This window comes from Meles meles, chromosome 16 (assembly GCF_922984935.1).
Source record: "Meles meles chromosome 16, mMelMel3.1 paternal haplotype, whole genome shotgun sequence".
In the NCBI taxonomy this organism is placed as follows: domain Eukaryota; kingdom Metazoa; phylum Chordata; class Mammalia; order Carnivora; family Mustelidae; genus Meles; species Meles meles.
Genome location: NC_060081.1, coordinates 11,712,830 through 11,739,490, shown reverse-complemented (window position 1 = coordinate 11,739,490; position 26,661 = coordinate 11,712,830). Strand labels below are relative to the sequence as shown.

General features: G+C 38.7%; 1 protein-coding gene across 3 annotated transcripts in view; it reads right to left on the bottom strand.

Moving 5' to 3' along the window:
* Positions 1 to 666: 666 nt before the first annotated feature.
* The window catches only part of SEPTIN10 (septin 10), a 91,307-nt gene continuing 65,312 nt past the window's right edge, over positions 667 to 26,661 (bottom strand). For 2 of the 3 annotated variants that reach the window (XM_045981811.1, XM_045981812.1), the window contains exons 9-11: positions 12,913 to 13,045; positions 4,013 to 4,200; positions 2,084 to 2,246 (exon numbers count right to left, since the gene is read on the bottom strand). In XM_045981811.1, the coding sequence (XP_045837767.1) occupies positions 2,231 to 2,246; positions 4,013 to 4,200; positions 12,913 to 13,045 (337 nt within the window). In that variant the 3' untranslated portion in view covers positions 2,084 to 2,230. Of the gene's footprint in view, positions 2,247 to 3,416; positions 3,500 to 4,012; positions 4,201 to 12,912; positions 13,046 to 26,661 lie in introns of all 3 variants that reach the window. The other variant, XM_045981813.1, reaches the window with a different exon arrangement.

The window sequence follows — 26,661 nt, the reverse complement described above, 5'->3', positions numbered from 1 at the left end:
AAAAACATTTAAACAAAACATGTCTAGCTTTATTTTGTTCCCAGGAAATTTGTTAGTTTAAATATCAGTGGATGATAACTTACCTTGTAACCTTGTGCCTGAATAGTGAAAAATAAATCAGCTTTGTAAGGAGAAACATTACAAATTATAAGTTGTAATTATACAAATTGCTATAAAAATATAATTGTTCTAAAAATTTTGTTCTTTGAAGGATAACTCTTATTTTTTTTATTTTTTTAAAGATTTTATTTGACAGAGAGATCACAAGTAGGCGGAGAGGCAGGCAGAGAGAGAGAGAGGAGGAAGCAGGCTCCTCGCTGAGCAGAGAACCTGATGTGGGGCTCGGTCCCAGGACCCTGGGATCATGACCTGAGCCAAAGGCAGAGGCTTAACCCACTAAGCCATCCAGGTACCCCTGAAGAATAACTCTTTTAAACTAAAATCTTACCTGGAATCCCAAATACATAAAATCACATTGTGATTGAAGAACATGTGGTGAGTCTTTCTCACAGCAGAGTCACTAGAAGCGCAAGATGATCACCCCTCTGCTAAGTTCAGAGTTTTGGGCAGGTTTCCATAATCTCTTCAACTAGAGAACTGAATAACTTTGTTTTAGCATGCCAACAACCAATCTGGCATTTAAAAGTAACTTTATTAAAGCTGAGGATAGCTGTTAATACAGTTTGATATAATAAATCTACAGATAACCACCACTCACATCACATAATTCAGCTTCTGGGATAAGACTCTCCTCTGCTAACACTCAGCGCTGTGGCAGTGGCTGGGCTCTGTACGATAGGCTACCTGCTCTCATGGACTCATGGGCTCTTGTGCTCCCACATTCCAGAACTTGGGGATTACTGATCAAGAGAAGAAAGTTCAGAGCTTTTTCTGTGATACTTATAACTTACTTTACTGAAGTTTTAAAAGGCTAAGAGACATTTGTGGAATTTACATTTGTGAATGTAAAAACTGGAATTTAAGGTGTTTGTCCAGATAAATTGTACTATGAAATGAAAGGTTTTATTTGCAACTTTTACAACTTCATGAAAAAAATACACTGCTCAGAATCCAACATTGGCTAAATAAAACATTTTGATTTCTGAACAATACTGGTAATATATAATACCTCTATCTTAAAATAATTCAAGAACATGATTAAATGAACAAATTTTGATAATGTTTAAGATGACAGTTTGCAAAAAGAAAAGATAAAGTAATTTCACCACATTTTAGTAAATATGTAGATATATATTTTATTTGTCAAGAGTAAATGTCAATTTTATTTAGGATACTCAAGTAAAAAAAATGAAAAATTATATACCAGTGACTGTTAAGAAAAAGTTAAAAGACATTAAATTGTCCTAAGAATACTACAAAGGCACTGAATCCAAATACCCCCTTATATATGAATTACCTAAGTTTTCATATCTTTAATATTCAGTTGCTCACAATTATGGTCTTAAAAAATATTTGTAATAAGATGATTCTACCTTATGATTTTCCCCCTGGAAGACAGAGTTTTAAACAAGTATGTAAAATATTCTAATGAAATAGAGTACCAATACCTCAGGTTCAAAGGTACTCATCACTAGAAAAGGGATTTATACCTACATGTTTTTGCCTTAAAACACAACTTGTTTCATCACAACAATACATCAACCACAGTAAGGCACACTGAAGCATGGAAGGCCATGTTACATAATTTGATACAAATCTTGGGATCATGTTACCAACTGGATAATGATATCAAAAATTAAGAAGTTCTATAAAACTATAAGAGGTTAGAGCTTCAGGTGGGTAATACGTTTTAAAACACATTTCCCAAATTTTACCTTTATTCTGTACAAAAAAGGAGTTCATCTTGGAATATAAATACAATCAGATAACCATACAATGAATGACTTCTGTATTTTCAGCAGCACTGACACTTTGTGGTACAATGCATGTAAGTGACAATAACTGGGCAGCAGGAGAAAGGGTTTAGATTCCTCACAAACCAGCAACTTGAAAACTTCTAACAGCGAATATAAAAGTGATATCATCCACTGTGGCTTATGTATTAACCTTATACTTAAGAATATCTTCCATAAATGGCAATAACTACAACCATTTGCCAGACATAGAATAAGTGATACAGCAAATAAAAACAGCAAGAAAATCAAAGCATACTTCTAACATTTTAATAACTTTTGCTTGTGATGACCTTCTGCGATCTGGAACCTTTGTTTTACATAAAATTGGAGCTGGAAAGAGAAGAAAAAACCTTCTGGTTGGTACAACAAAAAAAACTATATAGGAAATAAAAATTACTAGAATCATTAGTTTTACAAAGCTTTTACAGAAAGAGCAAACATACATCTAATATACTACAGTATACCTTTGGAAAAGAAAAAATAAAAAAAAAACCCACCAAACTGTATTTTCTTAAATATGAATACTTTTGAGGTCTCAAAAAAATTATGGGCTTGGCTCTAACTTTATAAACAACAGCACATGCTAATAATGGTCTTTAAGTGGAGCAGGGCAACAATTTTTACAAAGCAAATGTAAACTGTCTTTCATATATGGAATAAACTTGGGAAATCCAATTTTAGTAACACTGGATTAGATTAAGGTGAAAGGATAAGAACAGGTAAAAGGTCCCTTAGCTTTATAATTCAAAGCATATCTTAAAGCCATAATAAACTATAGTTTATCTTTTGAAATTAAATGATTATGGCTATTAAAAGTCATATTCATTCTTTTGACAAGTAACTATATGCCCGCTATTACAGCAGGCTCTGTTTATTATTATTATTACTACAGGCACTGGGGATGGATGCATCAATGAACAAAACAAAGATCCATGCCCATGTAGAACTTACATTGCAAGATTAGATGTAGAATTCATTCCTTCTCTTTTCCCCACAAACCATAAAACCCACAGGTCAGTTAAACCTACCAAAACTCTGTGGATTCACTTTTCCATAGTTCAAAAATAGAAAGCTGCCATGGGCCAACATTATGCTCTCCTAATAATTTTGAAGTTAAATTACAGTATTCTGAAAATGCTGGGTTTGAAATAAGATGTGATGACAAAATTAAACCAGAAATGTTGCTCTATGAGGAACAAAAGGAAAGCTGGATGCTGCCAAAATGGACGTAGCTGGAGTAAATTAAGGCAAAGAGTCACCAAGAAGCACTCTCAAAAGAACCAATCAATGATGAATTTCAAGAACAGTCAAACAGGCAAAATGACAAGGATACTTTAAGTGGGAGAAATAAAGGACATAGAGTATAGAAAAGGGAAAAAAAAACTTATTTTCTAAAATTTTGGTAACTTTGATTTTAACACATACCCCAAACCTATAAGCCTTGAGATTATCATCCAAATGCTACTCATGGCCGCCCCATTGTACAGGGACCCTCTCTACCTTCCTCTGCATCTTTACGTCCACCATTGGTTTCACAAGCTCTGACATCAAAGCACAGGAGTTCGAATCGATAGCCTGGTTCCCTTATTAAAATAAAAATTCTCACAAAATCATCATCAGTAGAACTTGTTAAAAAAGATAAACTAAATTCTTCTTATCAAATATTATTTTACTTCTATGATTCCCCCCAAAAGTATATAGCTTCCATTTACACATGAAATTTAACATAATAGTAGTTCAGCAGTTATTAGATGTGTGCTAGAAATACAACCTAGACAATGAAATAAGGGCAGATATTTTTCCCCTCAGGTAACTGAGTCTTCTTATATTCTGATGTATTTTGTTCATTCATTCTTATGCTCATTTTGGCAAATATTTACTGAACATCTCATATGTGCCAGATGCTCTTCTAGATGCTAGGGAAATAGTGAACAAGAGGAATAGGTCTCTGCTCTCAAGGAGCTGACATTTTAGTTGCCAGAGGCTGATAATAAATAAGGAAACGGACTGTAATAAGTGTAAGATCAACTAGGGAATGAAACAGAAAGTAATGGGGGAGAAGACGTCCAGAGTGGAGGGATTTGGAGATAGCTTACTTCTTACGGTCCTTGTCCTTCTTCAGGTTGCTGCCTGATGCCAGGTAGGACTGGTTCTGGTATATCTCCGAGGTAGCTTTCTTTTTTGAAAAAGCTATTATTTCTTCTTCCAAGAGTCTTCTTTTCTCTTCAAGCTTCATTCTCTCTTCTTGGTGAACTCTTTTAAGGTGCTCAAATTTGGCCTGTAGCTGTGAAACAAAGGTGCAATTCCCATCAACGACACAGTGTGGCAGCACGCACACAAGAGTGTTCTCCAGCTTAGCAACAATTGCTAACACTAACCTACACAGTAATCTACAAATTTTCCTGATGTCTCAAAAGTTCATGCTTTAAGTAAAAAATGTACATATGACTGCCTTGGTCAAAAATGAACTACTGGGACTTCATTAAGATCAAAAGCTTTTGCACAGCAAAGGAAACAGTCAACAAAACCAAAAGCCAACTGACAGAATGGGAGAAGATATTCCCAAATGACATAACAGATAAAGGCCTAGTATCCAAAATCTGTAAAGAACTTACCAAACTCAACACCCAAAGAACAAATAATCCAATTAAGAAATGGGCAGAAGGGGCACCTGGGTGGCTCAGTGGGTTAAGCCTCTGCCTTCGGCTCAGGTCATGGTCTCAGGGTCTTGGGATGGAGCCTCGCATCGGGCTCTCTGCTCGGCGGGGAGCCTGTTTCCCCCTCTCTCTGCCTGCCTCTCTGCCCACTTGTGATCTCCCTCTCTGTCAAATGAATAATAAAATTTTAAGAAAAAAAAAAAAGAAATGGGCAGAAAATTTCACTACTGGGTATTTACCCCAAATATACAGATGTAGTGAAAAGAAGGGCCATCTGCACCCCAATATTCATAGCACCAATGACCACAGTCGCCAAACTGTGGAAAGAGCCAAGATGCCCTTCAATAGATGAATAGATAAAGAAATATGGTCCATATATACAACGGAGTATTATGTCTCCATCAAAAAGAATGAATACCCAACTTTGTATCAACATGGACAGGACTGGAGGAGATTATGCTGAGTGAAATAAATCAAGCAGAGAGAGTCAATTATCATATGGTTTCATTTACTTGTGGAACATAAGAAATAACATGCAGGACAGTAGGAGAAGGAAAGGAAAAGTGAAGGGGGGTAAATCACAGGAGGGATGAACCATGAGAGATGGTGGACTCTGACAAACTGAGGGTTTTGGAGGGAAGGGGGGTGGGGGGTTGGGCGAGCCTGGTGGTGGGTATTAAGGAGGGCACATATTGCATGGAGCACTGGATGGGATGCATAAACAATGAATCTTGGAACGGTGATAAAAATAATAAAATTGTAATATTAAAAGACAAAAAAAAAAAAAAGAAGAAATGGGCAGAAGACATGAACAGACATTTCTGCAAAGAAGACATCCAAATGGCTAACAGACACATGAAAAAGTGCTCCACATCACTCGGCATCAGGGAAATACAAATCAAAACCACAATGAGATATCACCTCACACCAGTAAGAATGGCTAAAATTAACAAGTCAGGAAATGCAGATGTTGGCAAGGATACGGAGAAAGGGGAACCCTCCTACACTGTTGGTGGGAATGCAGGCTGGTGCAGCCACTCTGGAAAACAGCATGGAGGTTCCTCAAAAAATTGAAAATAGAACTACCCTATGACCCAACAATTGCACTACTGGGTATTTACCCTAAAGATACAAATGCAGTGATCCAAAGGGGCATGTGCACCCTAATGTTTATAGCAGGAATGTCCACAATAGCCAAACTATGGAAAGAACCTAGATGAATGGATAAAGAAGATGTGGTATATATACACAATGGAATACTATGCAGCCATCAAAAGAAATGAAATCTTGCCATTTGCAATGACGTGGATGGAACTAGAGGGTATTATGCTGAGTGAAATAAGTTAATTGAAGAAAGACAAATATATGATCTCTCTGATATGAGGAATTTGAGAGGCAGGTCAGGGGGTTGTGGAGGGTAGGGAAGGAAAAAATGAAACAAGATGGGATCAGGAGGGAGACGAACCATAAAAGACTCTTAATCTCACAAAACAAACTTAGGGTTGCTGGGGGGTGGTGGGATAGAGAGAGGGTGGCTGGGTATTGGACATTGGGGAGGGTATGTGCTATGGTGAGTATTGTGAAGTGTGTAAGCCTCATGACTCACAGACCTGTACCCCTGGGGCAAATAATACATTATATGTTAATTAAAAAAATGAAAGAAACTGCCTTGGCAGCTTTTTTAGTTTTTTAAAGATTTTACTTATTTGACAGAGTGAGTGAGAGAGCACAAGCAAGGGGAGCAGCAAAGAAAGGTAAAGCCCTGGGATCATGATCTGAGCTGAAGGTAGACCGCTTAACTGATTGAGCCACCCAGGCGCTCCAGTAACTTTAATTTTAAATGCGTTCCCATCCCAAAAATGCATAAACAAAAAAATAAATAAAAATCCAAAAGCCTGTTTTTAAAACATTTGACCTTTTCTTAGAGATTTTATTTTCTTGCTCTGTATTCTCCCCCCTCTGCAAATAAACTTTCTAAAACTCCATGTTCAATAAAAGGGACACAAATCACAAAATCAAGTTATTTAAAAAAACACCTTATTTTCCAAATAAAGTTACCAAGTGTAGTGAAATGGTAAAAAGTTACATTGGTAACCCTATCTGAAAAGTGTCAATTATCAATTTAAATCAAGAACCTTAAAAATCTATTACATTTTTCTATAGCCATTAACCTTCTTGAAATCTAAAGTAAATCAAGAAATCCTAAACTTGGGGCGCCTGGATGGCTCAGTGGGTTAAAGCTTCTGCCTTTAGTTCGGGTCATGATCCCAGAGTCCTGGAATCGAGGCCCACATCGGGCTTTCTGCTTGGCAGGGAGCCTGCTTCTCCCTCTCTCTCTGCTTCCCTTTCTGCCTGCTTGTGATCTCTGTCTGTCAAATAAACAAATAAAGTCTTAAAAAAAAAAATCCTGAACTGAATGGTTTTTTTCATCAAAATACTCACTGTAGTAGAATTTACACCAGAATGTGAAAAAATAGCCTGTGTCTAATGAAGTAAAAAAATAAATTTCTGCTAAGTACACTCAATGCAGTTATTAAAGTGAGTCTGTAAAAGGTTTTAACTTTACAAGGTGAAATTTCCCTAGGGACTTGAGCAGATTCCACCTGAATCAGCTGTGTGCCTTGCCTGCCAAGAACATAAGTACAGGGGCGCCTGGGTGGCTCAGTGGGTTAGGGCCTCTGCCTTCGGCTCAGGTCATGATCCCAGGGTCCTGGGATCGAGCCCCGCATTGGGCTCTCTGCTCGGCGGGGAGCCTGCTTCCTCCTCTCTCTCTGCCTGCCTCTCTGCCTAGTTGTGATTTCTCCCTGTCAAATAAATAAAATATTAAAAAAAAAAAAAAAAAAAGAACATAAGTACAACATCTAGAATCTAGATCAAAAAAGGCAACTTTCAAAATTTTCTAATCTAAAAAAAAAACAAAAAACAAAAGAAAATTCTCTAATCTAGTTATATTAATTTAAGTATTTTCAGTTCTGGGAAGCATTCATATAAAAAAGTAGAACTTGGAGCACCTGGGTGGCTCAGGCAGTTAAGCATCCGACTTCAGCTCAGGTCATGATCCTGGGATCCTCTGATCAGGCCTCACCTCAGGCTTCGGATCAGTGATCAGTGGGGAGTCTGTGTCTCCCTCTGCCCCTACCCTGCCCATATGCACATAAGCACTCCCTCTTTCTCTCTCAAATAAATAAAAAAAAAAGATCTTTTTTAAAAAAGTAGGACCTGGTTTCTAGAAAAGATGGTCCACTGAAGAAATGTTTTGCTAAAAATCAGAGGTTGAGGGTAGAAACTGAAGAGCTAAACTCCATCCTAATAAAAATTAACTGTTCCAAATCTGGAAGAAGTCATGCTGTACACCAGTACAGCCTGACAGGAGATGTATTTAAAAGGAGAGAGAAAAGAACTGAAACAGATTCAGTAAGACTCTTCTACCCTAAGATTCTTTTATTGCCATCTTGAGGATGGCATTTCAGAGAAGCATCTGTCCCTTAGTTATCTACTTATTTATATAGTTCCTGCTTTTGCAAAAAGCTACATAAGTGTGTGTGTGTGTGTGTGTGTGTGTGTGTGTGTGTTTGTGTGTGTCTGTGTTTAAAGGGTGGGGTACATCTGGTTGTCATTCAAATCAGTGGTATAAATAAGAGAATCACAACTATGTGTGCATCTCCTATAAATGCGGGAGAGGAGCTAAGTAAACCCAGGAAAGAAGATTTAGGAGTGGATTTATATATATTAATAAAGAATCTCTGACTGTTTCCTGATGAAGTCCCAAAAGTTCATTTTGCTTTTGTTTCCTTGGCCTTTGGAGACATATCTTGAAAGAAATTGCTGTGGCTGATATAGAAGAGGTTACTGCCTATGTTCTCCTCTAGGATTCTGATGGATTCCTGTCTCATGTTGAAGTCTTTTATCCATTTCGAATTTATCTTTGTGTACGGTGTAAGAGAATGGTCGAGTTTCATTCTTCTACATATCGCTGTCCAGTTTTCCCAGCACCACTTATTGAAGAGACTGTCTTTTTTCCACTGTATATTTTTTCCCGTTTTGTTGAAGATTATTTGACCATAGAGTTGAGGGTCCATATCTGGGCTCTCCACTCTGTTCCACTGGTCTGTGTCTGTTTTTAAAGGAAACAGTCAACAAAACAAAGAGGCAACCCACGGAATGGGAGAAGATATTTGCAAATGACAGTACAGACAAAAGGTTGATATCCAGAATCTATAAAGAACTCCTCAAACTCAACACACACAAAACAGATAATCATATCAAAAAATGGGCAGAAGATATGAACAGACACTTCTCCAATGAAGACATACAAATGGCTATCAGACACATGAAAAAATGTTCATCATCACTAGCCATCAGGGAGAGTCAAATTAAAACCACATTGAGATACCACCTGACACCAGTTAGAATGGCCAAAATTAGCAAGACAGGAAACAACGTGTGTTGGAGAGGATGTGGAGAAAGGGGAACCCTCTTACACTGTTGGTGGGAATGCAAGTTGGCACAGCCACTTTGGGGAACAGTGTGGAGATTCCTGAAGAAATTAAGAATAGAGCTTCCCGGGGCGCCTGGGTGGCTCAGTGGGTTAAAGCCTCTGCCTTCGGCTCAGGTCATGATCCCAGGGTTCTGGGATCGAGCCCCGCATCGGGCTCTCCGCTCTGCGGACAGCCTGCTTCCTCCTCTCTCTCTCTGCCTGCCTCTCTGCCTACTTGTGATCTTTGCTGTCAAATAAATAAATAAAAAAAAATCTTAAAAAAAAAAAAAAAAAAAAGAATAGAGCTTCCCTATGACCCTGCAATTGCACTGCTGGGTATTTACCCCAAAGATACAGATGTAGTGAAAAGAAGGGTCATCTGTACCCCAATGTTTATAGCAGCAATGGCCACGGTTGTCAAACTGTGGAAAGAACCAAGATGTCCTTCAGCGGATGAATGGATAAGGAAGATGTGGTCCATATACACAATGGAGTATTATGCCTCCATCAGAAAGGATGAATACCCAACTTTTGTAGCAACATGGACAGGACTAGAAGAGATTATGCTGAATGAAATAAGTCAAGCAGAGAGAGTCAAGTATCATATGGTTTCACTTATTGGTGGAGCATAACAAAGAACATGGAGGACATGGAGGAGAAGGGAGTTGAGGGAAATTGGAAGGGGAGATGAACCATGAAATACTATGGACTCTGAAAAACAACCTGAGGGTTGTTTCCCCCAACTGGGAGGTTGGGGGAACCAGGTGCTGGGTAATAGGGAGGGCACATATTGCATGGAGCACTGGGTGTGGTGCAAAAACAATGAATACTGTTATGCTGAAAAGAAATAAAAAAAAAATACAAAAAAAAACCTCTGATTACTTAAATGGAGGCTGCATACTCTATATGCATAGCTAAATCCTGAAAGGTTATAGGGTACTTCATATATCATTCATAAGGTTGACTAAAAATTGCAGAAATACTATAAAGAGAAAAATGTTTTAAAAAGGGAGGTCAGGGGGCGCCTGGGTGGCTCAGTGGGTTAAAGCCTCTGCCTTCGGCTCAGGTCATGATCCTGGGGTCCTGAGATTGAGCCCTGCATCCGGCTCTCTGCTCCTCGGAGAGCCTGCTTCCTCCTCTCTCTCTGCCTAGTTGTGATCTCTGTCAAATAAATAAAATCATAACAACAACAACAAAAAAAGTGGGGGGGGGAGGTGGGGCAGGGGCGCCTGGGCGGCTCAGATGGTTAAGCATCTGCCTTTGGTTAGGTCATGATTGCCAGGTCCTGGGATTGAGTCCTGCATCGGGCTCCCAGCTCACAGGGGAGTCTACTTCTCTTTCTCTGCTTCTCTCTCCCTCTGTCTCTCCCTCTCCTTGTGCTCTCTCTCTCAAATGAATAAATAAAATCGTTAAAAATAAAATATTTTAAAAAAATAAAAGGGGAGGAGGGGGTAGGTGTAACTACTATTCACATCAGAAGGAGTTCACAATTTTTGATAGCAACAGTCTATACCATATACAAGACTCACTCATGGTTCCACTATTCACGACATTAAGGATTTAATTCAAACATATTTTCAAACTCAGAAGTAGTGTTTAGAAAAGATAAAGCAGTGTACCATACTGGTGATACTGCCTTAAGGGCAGAAGTTAGCAACAGCACAGAGGTCTTCTGTTTTTCTGATCTTGACTCTTAAGTATTTAATGATACTGACTTTAGAAATAAAAAAACTGGTCATGAAGTACCTTGTAATATTAATAAAAGAGGCCTGGAATCTACTGCCACTAATGCTATATAATTAAAACTTTAGAACTCTCATGAGAACTTTGATTGTTGATGCCTTAGGTTTACATTAACTTCGTTTTTTACACTTCACAAAAAAGCACTTGAACCATAAAAATAAAAGTCTACAAAGGATCTGCTGACAAATAGTCTTTCTCTTTTCCTTTCAACAATTTTGTTACCCTGAATTTTTAATTTCCTTTTAAATAAAATATTCTTATGTTGGATTTTAAAAATTAAAAACTCAACTAAAAACCATTTATACATATTTTTTCCTTACTGGAGAAACTAAAAATCATGATACGTGAGCGAGAAACTCTTAAATAAGAGGAGTTTTACTCTACTACCATCTTAAGGATGAATCTGCTGAGGTGCTTGGGTGGCTCAGTGGGTTAAAGCTTCTGCCTTCGGCTTGGGTCATGGACCCAGGGTCTTGGGATCAAGCCCCACATCGGGCTCTCTGCTGAGCAGGGAGCCTGCTTCCCCCTCTCCCTCTGCCTGCCTCTCTGCCTCTCTCTGTCGAATAAATAAATAAAATCTTAAAAAAAAAAAAAAGGATGAATCTACTGAGAAAAAAAAATCAGCATCCTTATTTCCTACTCATCACAATCCTGTCCTCAATATTTATATTTAAAAATAACTTGGGGCTCCTGGGTGGCTCAGTGAGTTAAAGCCTCTGCCGTCAGTTTGGGTCATGATCCCAGGGTCCTGGGATTGAGCCCCGCATCGGGCTCTCTGCTCAGGGGGGAGCCTGCTTCCTCCTCTCTCTCTCTCTCTCTGCCTGCCTCTCCACCTACTTGTGATCTCTGTCAAATGAATAAATAAAATCTTAAAAATAAAAAAATAAAAATAACACAAAACTAGGGGACTATTCTCCAATACAAGAGACTAAACAAAGATAGTGCCCAAATGTGACATGAGACCAATAACTTGAATTCCAGTTCAAACACAAAAGTAAAAAAATCACCAAAAAAACCCAAAACAAAACAAAACAACAACAAAAGGCCATCTCTGAACAACTAGGGAAGTGTGAATGCCGACTGGAGATCGGGTGAGATTATGGCACTCCTATTAATTTTCTTAGGTGTAATACTCATACAATGGTTATGGAGGAAAACGTGCCTGAGCTTCAGAGATGCAAACTGAAGGGTCTTGGAATAAAGTGTCATGATGTCTACAACCAGCTTTCAGATGACCAGGAAAAAACATCCTCCCCTCAGATGCATAAACACACACATATAAAATACAGATGGCAAATTCCCTTTTGAGCTTATCCTTTTTGACCGTCATCTTGAATATGGCCATTTCACTTAAAAGTAGCCACTGTGGTTAGGTCTACAGAAAAGAATTTAACCCAAATATAAAATTATTGCTTGAAGAACTAGAAGCACACAGAATTATGGAAATTAACCGTGATGTTTGTGTGTATGCAAGCGCACGTGTGTACCAAGACTATCCAAAGGTCATTTGACCACCTGACTCATCTAGAAAGCTTGACTTCAAACTCAAAGAATTACTTAACTGCTTTCACAGTTACCCATTTCACAGCAAGCATCAACTCCAACAACTCTCAGTAACTCCCAAGAAAGGCTTTATCAAGCCATAACTAAAACATTTCTGGATCAAACTTAAGGCATTTAAAACCCTTATTAGTAACCTAGTCCAATGTAAGTCCTTGGTGAACCACTTCTTATGAAAGACTATTTACGCAAAAAGGCCGAAATTGAAGTCTGTACTGAAAGACTATGTGTTAAAATAACTACTTTTTTTTTTTAAAAGACTTTATTTATTTGACAGACAGAGATCACAAGTAGACAGAGAGGCAGGCAGAGAGAGGGGGCAAGCAGGCTCCCTGTCGAGCAGAGAGCCCGATGCGGGGCTCGATCCCAGGACACTGGGATCATGACCTGAGCTGAAGGCAGAGGCTTTAACCACTGAGCCACCTAGGTGCCCCAAATAACTACTCTTTAATGAACAACAAGTACTCTCCAAAAGCATCTCAGCTCAATTCTTGAGCTAAATCTCCCTAGTAGGATCCTTAAAAAACAAATGTAGATCACATCAAACCAGCATACTTGCCTCTCTTTCAGCTTCTTTCAATATGGCTTCTTTCTCCTTTACTCGCTGCACAAACATCTGCTTCATTTCTTCTTCCTTCCTCTGACGTTCTCCATAAAATTCATGTCTTTTAGCTTCATAGGTCTCTTGAAGACTAAAAAGTTATTTGTGGTACTCTCATGTTAAAAAATGATGTAGGAAACTTCCAAACACTCAAACTTCTCCGGTTAAGTCTTATACTATAATAACAATTACCAATACCCTCTTATACAGAGTAACCTGAAACATGACATTTCCTACAGCATGAAACATAAAAAGCCCCAGATGCCAAAGCTACAGAATACCAGATTTCTGAAATCTCTGATTTATCAAGTCCTTCTCAACAAGTATTCTCATATTACCCCAAATGAATTCCTCTTTCAGTCTTAATTAGCATCACTGTCTTTGGAAACCTTGAAGTCTTTTTTTTTTTTTTTAAGATTTATTTATTTATTGATTTGACAGACAGATCACAAGTAGGCAGAGAGACAGGCAGAGAGAGCAAGGAAGAAGCAGGCTCCCCGCTGAGCAGAGAGCCGGACGCAGGGCTCAATCCCAGGACCTTGGGATCATGACCTGAGCTGAAGGCAGCAGCTTAACCCACTGAGCCACCCAGGCGCCCCGGAAACCTTGAAGTCTTGAAGTCATCCTTGACTCTTCCCTTACCTTATTTCTGTATCTGATCACCAAGGTCTGAGAGTTCAGTCTGTGACCTTGACATTATTTTAATCCCATCTTCTGATTTCTACAGATATTGTTACAGCCCAACTCAAACTTGGTGATTTTTTTGCCTTCACTGTTATAAATTAATATCCTAACTGATCTCTGGGCTTTTAGTTCCCCTTTCTTCCACTTTCTTACTTCTTGCCACTCCTAAGATTTTCCAGAAAAATGCACAGACCTCATTATCTTTTATTCCACTGCATTAGTTATCTACAGAATATGGTACCACCTCTTTTGAATAGCACTTAAGAAACTTTTAAATCTGGTCTAATTCTACCTTTCCAGATTCGTCTCTTACCAAACAAATCCAATCCTCCTAAGGTGCCAGCCATACCAACCTAGTCATTGTTCCTAAACCAGATTTCATGCTTTAGCTTGTGTAACTCCTGTGCTTCTAACACTAATGCCCACCTGCCAACCCCCATTCTACCCAGCTAATCCTTTACTCCTTAAGTCCAAATTCAAATGCAACTGACTTCTGGGTGGTTCAGATGGTTAAATGTCTGCTTTTGGCTCATGTCATGATCCCAGAATCCTGGGAGGGAGCCCCACATCCAGCTCCCTTCTCCCTCTGCAACTCCCCCTGGTTATGCTTGCTCTCCCTCTCTGTCAAATAAAAAAATAACATTAAAAAAAAAAAAGCCTTCTTTGGTATCCCCAGTTGGAGCTAACTATGCCTTCTAAGCACTCTCGTGGCACTTTGTACCTCTTCTTAGGCATTTATATCCTATCTGTCTCTCTCTTCTAATAGATCACTATCTCTATAACCCAACTACCCAGCAAAGCTCTCTAGACACATCAGGGTCTTCATAAATGTTCATTTAATGACAGAAATTGCCAGGAAGTAGAGTTAGATTTAGCCAAGCAGAGCAAGGATTGTCCTGGAACACTATGCCCAGCTGCCCTTTCTTACTTACAGCATTCAGAGGTATCACAGACTTCTTATATATGTCAGACACCAAGCCCTTCCATTTTAACACACTATGAGACTATCCCAAAGATTTAACAGGGAATACAAATGTGCCTTCCAGCTGTTTTACAGTGAGAAATTTCTACTGCTTACAGAAGTACTGTATATCTAAATAGATATAATATGATGAATTAAGGAATTTTACAGTCTTAAATAAGGTCCCAGCTCCTTTAAATAGCACTTAAGGAACTTCACAATCTGGCCTAATTCTACCCTTCCAGATTCATCTCTTACCAAACAAATCTAATCCTCCTAAGATTCCAGACATACCAACCTAGTCACTGTTCCAATAACTGGAAAAATAAATCTTCTAAGTATAGAATTCAAGAAGTAAAAGGAGAATTAGAGTAAGAAATGTTATACAACAGCTGTTATGGCCGACTGTGTGGGGTATGAGTAGCAGGTGTTTTGAGGAGGCAAAGATCCTAAACATTATCTTTAAAAGCAAAATGTACAAATTGCCCTAGATAACCACATTAATGCCCCAGATCTTAAGGAAACATTTACCAGGCTTTTTATTTTTCTGTTTGTTTTGTTCTTATTTTAAAGAAGTCTCTATATCAGGCTACTTTCATCGTTTTCAGAAACCTCACTACAATTCACTGATCCTACACTGGATTGATAGTCTTTAATGACAAACTTGACTTAAATAATGTTTTGAATTCGTACCAAATGTAACTTTAAAAAAGTTCTCATTATCTGTGTATATAAACACTTGAGTTGCTTAAAAGGAAAATAAATCTACCTGGCAAAGAGAAAAGACCTAATAACATTTGTTGAATAGCTGCTCCCAACAAGATACTTTCCTGGAATCCTTTATCTACCTAATTCCCATAGCACCCAAGCAGAACAAGCACTAATACTCTGTTTTACAGACAAGAAAACTAAAGCTCAGAGAGGTAAAGTAATCAAAGCAACATAGTTGTAAGTAAAAAGCTAGAATTTGAACCAAGTCAGATTTTTGTTTTATCAAAAGATTAAAGGGGCACCTGGGTGGCTCAGTGGGTTAAAGCCTCAGTCTTCAGCTCAGGTCATGATCCCAGGGGTCATGGGATCGAGCCCTGCATCGGGCTTTCTGCTCATCAGGGAGCCTGCTTCCCCCTCTCTCTCTCTGCCTGCCTCTCTGCCTACTAGTGATTTCTGTCTGTCAAATAAACAAATAAAATCTTTTAAAAAAAAATTAAAAAATCATGTTACCGCTCCTGCATATTTTCTGTCATGTCACAAGGTTTTTCAGCGTTGACAACCAGAAGTAAATTTTAAGTAAAATCAATTCTAAGTAAAGAAACCTAAACTATCTTTAAAAAGGTGGTAAAGAAACTCCTAGAAGATCTGTAAGGGAACAATTTACATACTGTTATAAAACTAATGCAACTACTGTTTACTAGTATGGATTTATTCATTAAACGAAAATGAAAAAGTTTTCTTGCTATTTTAGTAAAAATTCTTGCTTTTTCTAGTATAAAATTAGCTTAATATTCAATGAAACATTACTATACTTGCAAATATCACTGATTTAAAGCAAAGTTTAAAACCAAAGAGGAAGAAAAAAAAAATTCTCAAATGCTCATATTCATCAAGAAAATCACTACACCCATTTTGAACCTAAGGATACACCCAGACTGAAAGTGAAGGGATGGAGAAGCATCTTTCATGCCAATGGGCCTCAAAAGAAGGCCGGGGTAGCGATTCTCATATCAGATACATTAGATTTTAAACTAAAGACTGTAGTCAGAGATACAGAAGGACACTACATCATTCTTAAAGGGACTATCTGCCAAGATGATCTAACAATTGTGAATATCTATGCCCCCAATATAGAAGCACCCAATTACATAAGAAAACTATTAATCAAGATAAAGAGTCATATTGATATGAATACAATAATGGTAGGAGATCTTAATACGCCTCTCTCAGAAATAGACAGATCATCGAAGCAGAAAATTAATAAAGAAATAAGAGCATTGAATGAAACATTGGACCAGATGGACCTCATCGACATATACAGAACATTCCACCCTAAAACAACAGAATACTCATTCTTCTCAAGTGCACATGGAACCTTCTCCAGAATAGACCACATACTGGGTCACAAAGCAGGACTCAACCGATACCAAAAGACTGACATTATTCCCTGAATATTCTCAGATCACAGTGCTTTGAAACTGGAACTCAATCACAAGGAAAAGTTCAGAAGGAACTCAAACACCTGGGAGCTAAAGACCACCTTGCTTAAGAATGCTTGGATCAACCAGGAGATCAAAGATGAACTTAAACAATGCATGGAAACCAAGGAGAATGAAGACACTTCGGTCCAAAACCTATGGGATACAGCAAAGGAAGTTCTAAGGGGGAAATACATAGCCATCCAAGCCTCCCTCAAAAACATTGAAAAATCCAGAATACACCAGCTGTCCCTACACCTTAAAGAACTGGAGAATCAACAACAAATCAAACCAACACATGCAAGAACGGAAATAATCAAGATTAGAGCAGAGATCATACAGTAGAACGTATCAATGAAACTAGAAGCTGGTTTTTTGAAAGAATCAGTAAAATCGATAAACCATTGGCCACACTAATCCAAAAGAAAAGAGAGAAAGCCCAAATTAATAAAATTATGAATGAAAAGGGAGAGATCACAACGAACACCAAGGAAATAGAAACAATCATCAGAAATTATTACCAACAGTTATATGCCAATAAGCTAAGCAACCTAGATGAAATGGATGCATTCCTGGAAAACTACAAACTCCCAAAATTGAATCAGGAAGAAATTGACAACCTGAATAGACAGATATCTAGTAACGAGATTGAAGCAGTGATCAAAAACCTCCCAAAAAACAAGAGCCCAGGACCTGACGGATTCCCTGGGGAATTCTACCAAACTTTCAAAGAAGAAGTAACACCAATTCTCCTGAAGCTGTTCCAAAAAATTGAAGCAGAAGGAAAACTTCCAGACTCTTTTTATGAAGCCAGCATTACCCTGATCCCCAAACCAGGCAAAGACCCTACCAAAAAGGAGAATTTCAGACCAATATCACTGATGAATATGGATGCAAAGATTCTCAACAAGATCCTAGCAAACAGGATCCAGCAGCACATTAAAAAGATTATCCACCATGACCAGGTGGGATTCATCCCTGGGTTGCAAGGTGGGTTCAACATTCGCAAATCAATCAATGCGATAGAATAAATCAATAAGAGAAGAGAGGAGAACCACATGGTCCTCTCAATTGACGCAGAAAAAGCATTTGACAAAATCCAGCATCCATTCCTGATGAAAACGCTTCAAAGTATAGGGATGGAGGGAACATTCCTGAACTTCATAAAATCTATCTATGAAAGACCCACAGCAAATATCATCCTCAATGGGAAAAACCTTGCAGCCTTCCCGTTGAGATCAGGAACACGACAAGGATGCCCACTCTCACCACTCTTGTTCAACATAGTATTAGAAGTTCTAGCAACGGCAATCAGACAACAAAGAGAAATAAAAGGTATCCAAATTGGCAAGGAAGAAGTCAAACTCTCTCTCTTCACAGATGACATGATTCTTTATATGGAAAACCCCAAAGACTCCACGCCCAAACTTCTAGAACTCATACAGCAATTCAGTAACGTGGCAGGATACAAAGTCAATGTACAGAAATCAGTGGCTTTCTTATACACTAACAATGAAAATACAGAAAGGGAAATTAGAGAATCGATTCCATTTACTATAGCACCAAGAACCATAAGATACCTGGGAATAAACCTAACCAAAGAGGTAAAGGACCTGTACTCGAGGAACTACAGAACACTCATGAAAGAAATTGAAGAAGACACAAAAAGATGGAAGACCGTTCCATGCTCTTGGATTGGAAGAATAAACATTGTTAAAATGTCTATACTGCCTAGAGCAATCTATACTTTTAATGCCATTCCGATCAAAATTCCACCGGTATTTTTCAAAGAGCTGGAGCAAATAATCCTAAAATTTGTATGGAATCAAAAGAGACCCCGAATTGCTAAGGAAATGCTGAAAACCAAAAACAAAACTGGCGGCATCACGTTACCCGATTTCAAGCTTTACTACAAAGCTGTGATCACCAAGACAGCGTGGTACTGGCATAAAAACAGACACATAGACCAGTGGAACAGAGTGGAGAGCCCAGATAGGGACCCTCAACTCTATGGTCAAATAATCTTCGACAAAACAGGAAAAAATATTCAATGGAAAAAAAACAGTCTCTTCAATAAATGGTGCTGGGAAAACTGGACAGCGATATGTAGAAGAATGAAACTCGACCATTCTCTTACACCGTACACAAAGATAAACTCGAAATGGATAAAAGACCTCAACGTGAGACAGGAACCTATCAGAATCCTAGAGGAGAACATAGGCAGTAACCTCTTCGATATCAGCCACAGCAACTTCTTTCAAGATATGTCTCCAAAGGCCAAGGAAACAAAAACGAAAATGAACTTTTGGGACTTCATCAAGATCAAAAGCTTCTGCACAGCAAAGGAAACAGTCAACAAAACAAAAAGGCAACCCACCGAATGGGAGAAGATATTTGCAAATGACAGTACAGACAAAAGGTTGATATCCAGGATCTGTAAAGAACTTCTCAAACTCAACACACACAAAACAGATAATCATATCCAAAAATGGGCAGAAGATATGAACAGACACTTCTCCAATGAAGACACAAATGGCTATCAGACACATGAAAAAATGTTCATCATCACTAGCCATCAGGGAAGAGTCAAATTAAAACCACATTGAGATACCACCTGACACCAGTTAGAATGGCCAAAATTAGCAAGGCAGGAAACAACGTGTGTTGGAGAGGATGTGGAGAAAGGGGAACCCTCTTCCACTGTTGGTGGGAATGCAAGTTAGTGCAGCCACTTTGGAGAACAGTGTGGAGATTCCTGAAGAAATTAAGAATAGAGCTTCCCTATGACCCTGCAATTGCACTGCTGGGTATTTACCCCAAAGATACAGATGTAGTGAAAAGAAGGGCCATCTGTACCCCAATGTTTATTGCAGCAATGGCTATGGTCGCCAAACTGTGGAAAGAACCAAGATGCCCTTCAAAGGATGAATGGATAAGGAAGATGTGGTCCATATACACAATGGAGTATTATGCCTCCATCAGAAAGGATGAATACCCAACTTTTGTAGCCACATGGACGGGACTGGAAGAGATTATGCTGAGCGAAATAAGTTAAGCAGAGAGAGTCAAGTATCATATGGTCTCACTTATTTGTGGAGCATAACAAATAACATGGAGGACATGGGGAGATGGAGAGGAGAGGGAGTTGAGGGAAACTGGAAGGGGAGATGAACCATGAGAGACTATGGACTCTGAAAAACAACCAGAGGGTTTTGAAGGGGTGGGGGGGGGGGTGGGAGGTTGAGGAACCAGGTGGTGGGTAATAGGGAGGGCACGTACTGCGTGGAGCACTGGGTGTGATGCCAAAACAATGAACACTGTTATGCTGTAAATAAACAAATAAAAAAAAATAAAATTAAAAAAAAAAAAAAAGAAAAGAAAACCACTACAGTCCCTTCACTTAGGACTTGTGTTTTATTTACTGTTCTAAAAATCCTGCTAACCTTTTTCCATTTTGGCTCTAGACTAAATGCAGAAAGTTATTTATTTCTTGAGAGTTCCAAAGACACAAATTTTACAACACAAAAAAATTAAGTCAAACACTTAACTCTAAAATACTACAAGAATCTTCCTTTCAAAAAAGGAAACTTCAAATTTTGTACTTAAATGTTAAAGATGATTAACTGTGGGAATAAAAATGGTTATGTTAATCTAAAATAACTTAGGGATTTAAGATGGTTTTTAACCATTTCTGATCTAGCTTTAATAATTTAAGATAGTTAATTAAGATTAGAGGAGAGTATAATGCCATTTACTGGGACCTCATGATAAGCACATGAGTAGTGTTGAGAGATTAGGACAATAAGTATGACTCAGCATAACTGTTCACAATAAAATGGAGATGGAAGGTCTGGCAATAAAGAAGACTGGGTAGTAAAGAGAAGTAAAAGTCATCCCAACAAGTTTATATAACTGTTTTTTTAATTGATGGATATAATATTGAGGGATGAACTTTACATGCCAATCAAATCAGAGTGACCACTAATAGGTATACTCCAAATAAAATGGAAAATATTGCCCAGAAAACAGAATATATCTTCTTGAAACTGTAGAACCTTCCTAAGACATCAAGCTATAATGAACTATAGAAGCTTTACCAAATAATTTATTCGCAAATAAAACACCAAGAGAAGAAACATTCTGCTGTGCCTGACTCAAGAAATCCAGTAAGAAATGTCTTCTCTCTTAAGGAGAGCAGCTTAGGAAGGGCAGAGAAGACACAGGCAGCAGAGGCCTCCCTTACACTAAGATCTAGTTCCCCATCCTTTCTTGCTTGTTCCCTACCCAATCTGTTACCCAGTATAAATTGAAGAATCTCCATTTTCCAATTTTCCATTCTTCATTTGATCAGTGAGCAGATATTCCCTGAACTAAAGAAACAGTTTAAAAAAAAAAAAAAAAAAAAAAAAGGATGTTCTAAGCAGTCTTTGATTCTGAATGTCCACCATCTACCTATACCTCCTTTTGGTATTGTTAACCTGATTAATTTTGGAGAGCTTCCTCTTCCCCCTGGGGATATAGTCTGGTAGGACAATTAATTAGATTCATGCCTACTCTGGCCAAGACAAAAAGGGTACATGTCCTAAGCCAGGCATAGTGGACTAGACTGTAAATTGTCAAGAAGAAACCAAAAAAGGCTGGAAATGGTTTTAGTTCATTCACTCCACTCCCAGCACAGAATGAAACTGGTTTCTACCTGTTCTAAGTCTTCCCTTTGAATCTGTAATTCTTGGCTGATGTAGTCTTTCATAGAACTTATTGCTCTTTTTGTTTTAGAGGAGTGGTCTTCATTATTTTCAAAGAGCTGTAAAGGAAGCAACTGGCTTTTATTACACTGCTGTACTTCTATAGCAAGAACTTGATCCTCAGCTTGAACACAGTTGACTTCTCCCTGAAACCTTCTTCACTTGGCTTCCAAGACATGACACTGCTGGCTTACCTCCTTCCTCTACCCAAGACTTATCAATCTTTTCTATCTACTTCTCCAGCTGACAAATATTAAAGTGACTCAAGTCTGTTTCCAAGGCACCTTTCTTTTTTTCTAGTATAAAATTTTCTAGTATAAAAAATAGATATATAATATTTATTCTAGTATATAAAATATATATTCTAGTATATAAAATAAATATATAATATATATAATATATAAAATTTTCTAGTATATAATTTTCTAGTATAAAATTTCTTTTCAGACATACTTCTCTCTCTAGGCAATCTCATCCCTATTCATACATTCAGTTAGCCATCTAAATGCTGATGACTCCTAAGTGTATTACCTTGGCCCAGCCCTCTCCTCTGAGCTCCAGAAAAATACCAAAGTGGAACACTGTCACTTGTATGTTCCAGAGGAAACTCAAGTCAGCAGGTCCCAAACCAAGCTTATGCTCCATCATGCCCATCACTGCAGCTCCACAAAATAGCCAGTCCTTCCAGAGATAACCTGTCTCGAGGAAATGTACAACCATCTACCTAGCCAATGAAACCATAATACCAGGAAACTAGAAGCCTTTTTTTTTTTTTTTTTTTTTTTAAAGCAGCATCTTCTGGCATTTCCTGCTTCTTTACCTCATTATATCCAGTCACTAAGTTCCTTCAATTTCATCTTCTAGATATGTCTCAAACACATCCAGTTCTATTTTTACCACTTTTACTTTAGTCCAAGCAATACTCTCCCACTGGTCTCTCCTAAGCATCTCTGTATACCACTTTAATACTTACTTTGCATTATAGCTAAAAGTGATTTTTCAAATGTAAATATGGTAATGATAACTCCTTGAATGGTTTTGCCTTTCCCTTGGAACAAAGCACAAATCCCAACCAGGTGATCCATAGTTTGATTACTGCCTACCTGTTCTCTCATCTTATGCCCCCAACTTCTCTGCTCTCTAGCTGCGCTGACCTTCTTAAAGAGCTCTGAAGATGTCATTCTCTCTCTGCTTGCGGTCTTTTCATGTCTTGCTCTGATTTCCCCAAATTATTAGCTCAAAACAGTAACTGTCTCAAGAAAATCTTCTCTAATTTTCCAGATTAAGTCAGGAAACCCTCCCCCACTATATACCATCTCTCCTTTAGCGGACATTTCACAACTGTGATTAATTGTGCAATTTGATTTTGGCCTCCCCAATAAGAATGTAAACTCCATGATAGCCAGGCCTATAGGCTCTTCCTCAGTATTATATCCCCAGCACTTAGCCCAGAGCTTTGCAAATAGCAGACACTTTTAAAATGTTTATGATTTTGGGGCACCTGGGTGGCTCAGGTCATGATGCCAGGAGCCTGGGATGGAACACCTCATCAGGCTCCCTGCTCAGTGGAGAGCCTGCTTCTCCCTCTCCCTCTGCCATTCCCCCTGCTTGTGCTCTCTGGCTCTATCTCTGTTAAATAAATAAATAAAGTCTTTTACAAAATAAAAGAAAATGTTTATGATTTTTCATATTACTATTCACTGCTGACTCCCAAATTATTATCCCAGCCTTAACTTCTCCCTAAGTGCCAGATTCATTTATGTAATAACGTACTGAAACTCTTCACTGAAATATTTATTTTTTAAAAGCTTTATTTATTTTAGAGAGAGACAGAGAACACATGTACACGTATGAGTGGGCAGAGGGTCAGAGGAATAGAATGCTCAAAACAGACTCCCTGCGGAGTGTGGAGCCCAATGCAGAGCTCCATCCCACAATCCATGAGATCATGACATGAGCTGAAACCAAGAGCTGAATGTTTAACCCACCGAGCCAACCAGGTGCCCCTTCACTGGAATATTTAATAAGCAACTTAAATTTAACATGTCCGAAACCTCTCAATGATTAACCATAACCCCTAAAATCTATCCCTTCCCCAGTCTTGCTCATATCAGTAAACATTACTACCATTTAGCCAAATTCAGGTCATTTCTCAATGACTGGAGTCATCCTTGATTCCTCTGTCCTTTACAGCCCATACCCAAACCATCAATGAGTCCTATGAACTTTACCTTCAAGTTACTTGTCCTAAATGTGCTTCTGACCATCTCTACATTACCAAGTCTCTATGATCTCACTAGGACTACTGTGTGAGCACCCCTGACTCTATTTTCCACAAAGGGCCAGAGGGTCCTCCTCCCACCTCCATCCCAGAAATTCTGTAAGGCAGTTTCTGTTTAAGCCCACAGTGCTTACATACCCACTGACCAGCAGTGTGTGAAAGCATATGGGAGACAAACAGCAAATATCTGTTAAATGCGTAAATGGAAATTTTAACTTAAATGCAGACTCTTAGGCTCTATCCGTAGAAATTCTGAACCTGCATTTCTTAATCTTCCATAGATGCCTGATGACTGACCCACCAGGCAACCTGAATCTCTCTTCTCAGAGTACTTCAAAGGCTGTCCCACTTGCTCTCACTCAGTATTCGTGTCTTACTAATGTACACTGAGACCTCTGAATTGCCCCTTAGACTTGAAAGAATGAGACGTGACGCCTCCTCTGGAAAACACTAGTGAAGCCAAATCTTCAATAGAGAAAATAGTTTTATCAGAAGTGGCCTATAATCAAAAGCACAGCATGCCTGAAATTGGTGAGGAGGGGTTAAGTATACAGAATTCTTTTTTATCATATTACTAGATTTATCATGTTTTATATGACATCATATAAAATATAATTTATCATGATATCATATGATATATCATAATGATGTCATAATTTATCATACTACTAGAGCTAAAAAAAACTATTAAAACCATAGATTAAAAACTTAAAAAATTTAACCTCATCTACTATTAAATCTTCCCAAAGGTCAGATGCAATGGCATCACTGATGTAATGTTCTCCTTCTCCCTTTTGTGTTTACTCTAGCACAAATACTAAAGGTCAGGGAAATGACCAAAATGCAAATAATGAAATGGAAAAGAAATCCTTAGTTCCACAACAGAGTTTTAACTTTAAAGTGTTTTTTTCCTGAAGATTTCCTACTTTCCTCCATGCAAAAAACCTATTCTGGAATGCTACATCAAATCAAATCTGATGTAGTAGGTAAGGATTAGAGTTTCATGTTTACATATCTTAATAAAAACAAGTTAGGAATGTAAAGCCACATAAAATTATCTAGCAAGTTTCTAACACTGAATGCTGTAATTAGAACAAGAAGGTCATCAGGTTCTAAAATTCTTATAACTACCCTGGAATATTTTAAGAAACAGTTTAATCGGAGGAGTCAAGATGGCGGAGAAGTAGCAGGCTGAGACTACATCAGGTAGCAGGAGATCAGCTCCATAGCTTATCTAAACATTGCAAACACCTACAAATCCAACGGGAGAGCGAAGAGAAGAAGAACAGCAACTCTAGAAACAGAAAATCAACCACTTTCTGAAAGGTAGGACTGGCGGAGAAGTGAATCTAAAACGACGGGAAGATAGACCGCGGGGGGAGGGGCCGGCTCCCGGCAAGCGGCGGAGCAACGGAGCACAAAATCAGGACTTTTAAAAGTCTGTTCCACTGAGGGACATTGCTCCAGAGGCTAAACCGGAGTGAAGCCCACACGGGGTCAGCGTGGCCCCACGCCCCGCAGGGTCACAGAAGGATCGGGGGTGTCGGAGTGTCGCAGAGCTTGCAGGTATTAGAACGGAGAAGCCGGCTGCAGAGACAGAGCCGAGGACTGAACTCTCAGCTCGGGGTTACCTTGAACTGGTCGCGGGCTGGGTGAGCTCGGAGCGTGGCTAGAGGCTGGGGATACGGGAGTGATTGGGTGCTGTCCTCTGGGGGCGCAGTGAGGAGTGGGGCCCCAGGCTCTCGGCTCCTCCGGGCAGGAGACTAGGAGGCTGCCATGTTCATTCCCGTCCTCCGGAACTCTACGGAAAGCGTTCAGGGAACAGAAGCTCCCAAAAGCGAACCCGAGCCGATTACTTAGTCCGGCCGCCGGTAAGGGCGGTGCAATCCCGCCTCGGGCAAAGACACTTGAGAGTCACTACAACAGGCCCCTCCCCCAGAAGATCAACAAAATATCCAGCCAGGACGAAGTTCATCTATCAAGGAGAAAGCAGGTTCAATTCCTAAGACAGCAGAGCAATTCCAGAGGAGGAGAAAGCAGAGCATGGAACTCATGGCTTTCTCCCCATGATTCTTTAGTCTTGCGGTTACTTCAATTTTTTTTTTTTTTCAATTTTTTTTCTTTTTTTTTCTTCTTCTGCTAAATTTTTTAAAACTTTTACCCTCTTCTTTTTTAATGTTTTTTGACTAGTTCATCTAAATATATATATTTTTTCTTTCTTTTTTATATTTTTTTATTTGTTTTATTTTTTAAATTTTTTTCTTTTTTTCTTTTTTTTTTTCTTTTTTTTTCAGAACCTGTTTTTATCCCCTTTCTCCCCCCCACAATTTGGGGTCTCTTCTGATTTGGTTACAGCGCATTTTTCTGGGGTCTTTGCCACCCTATTAGTAGTTTATTTGCTCCTTCATATACTCTTATCTGGACAAAATGACAAGGCGGAAAAAATCACCACAAACAAAAGAACAAGAGACAGTACCGAAGGCTAGGGACCTAATCAACACAGACATTGGTAATATGTCCAATTAAGAGTTCAGAATGACGATTCTGAACATTCTAGCCGGGCTCGAAAAAGGCATGGAAGATATTAGAGAAACCCTCTCTGGAGATATTAAAGCCCTTTCTGGAGAAATAAAAGAACTAAAATCTAACCAAGTTGAAATCAAAAAAGCGATTAATGAGGTGCAATCAAAAATGGAGGCTCTCATTGCTAGGATAAATGAGGCAGAAGAAAAAATTAGTGATATAGAAGACCAAATGACAGAGAATAAGGAAGCCGAGCAAAAGAGGGACAAACAGCTACTGGACCATGAGGGGAGAATTCGAGAGATAAGTGACACCATAAGACGA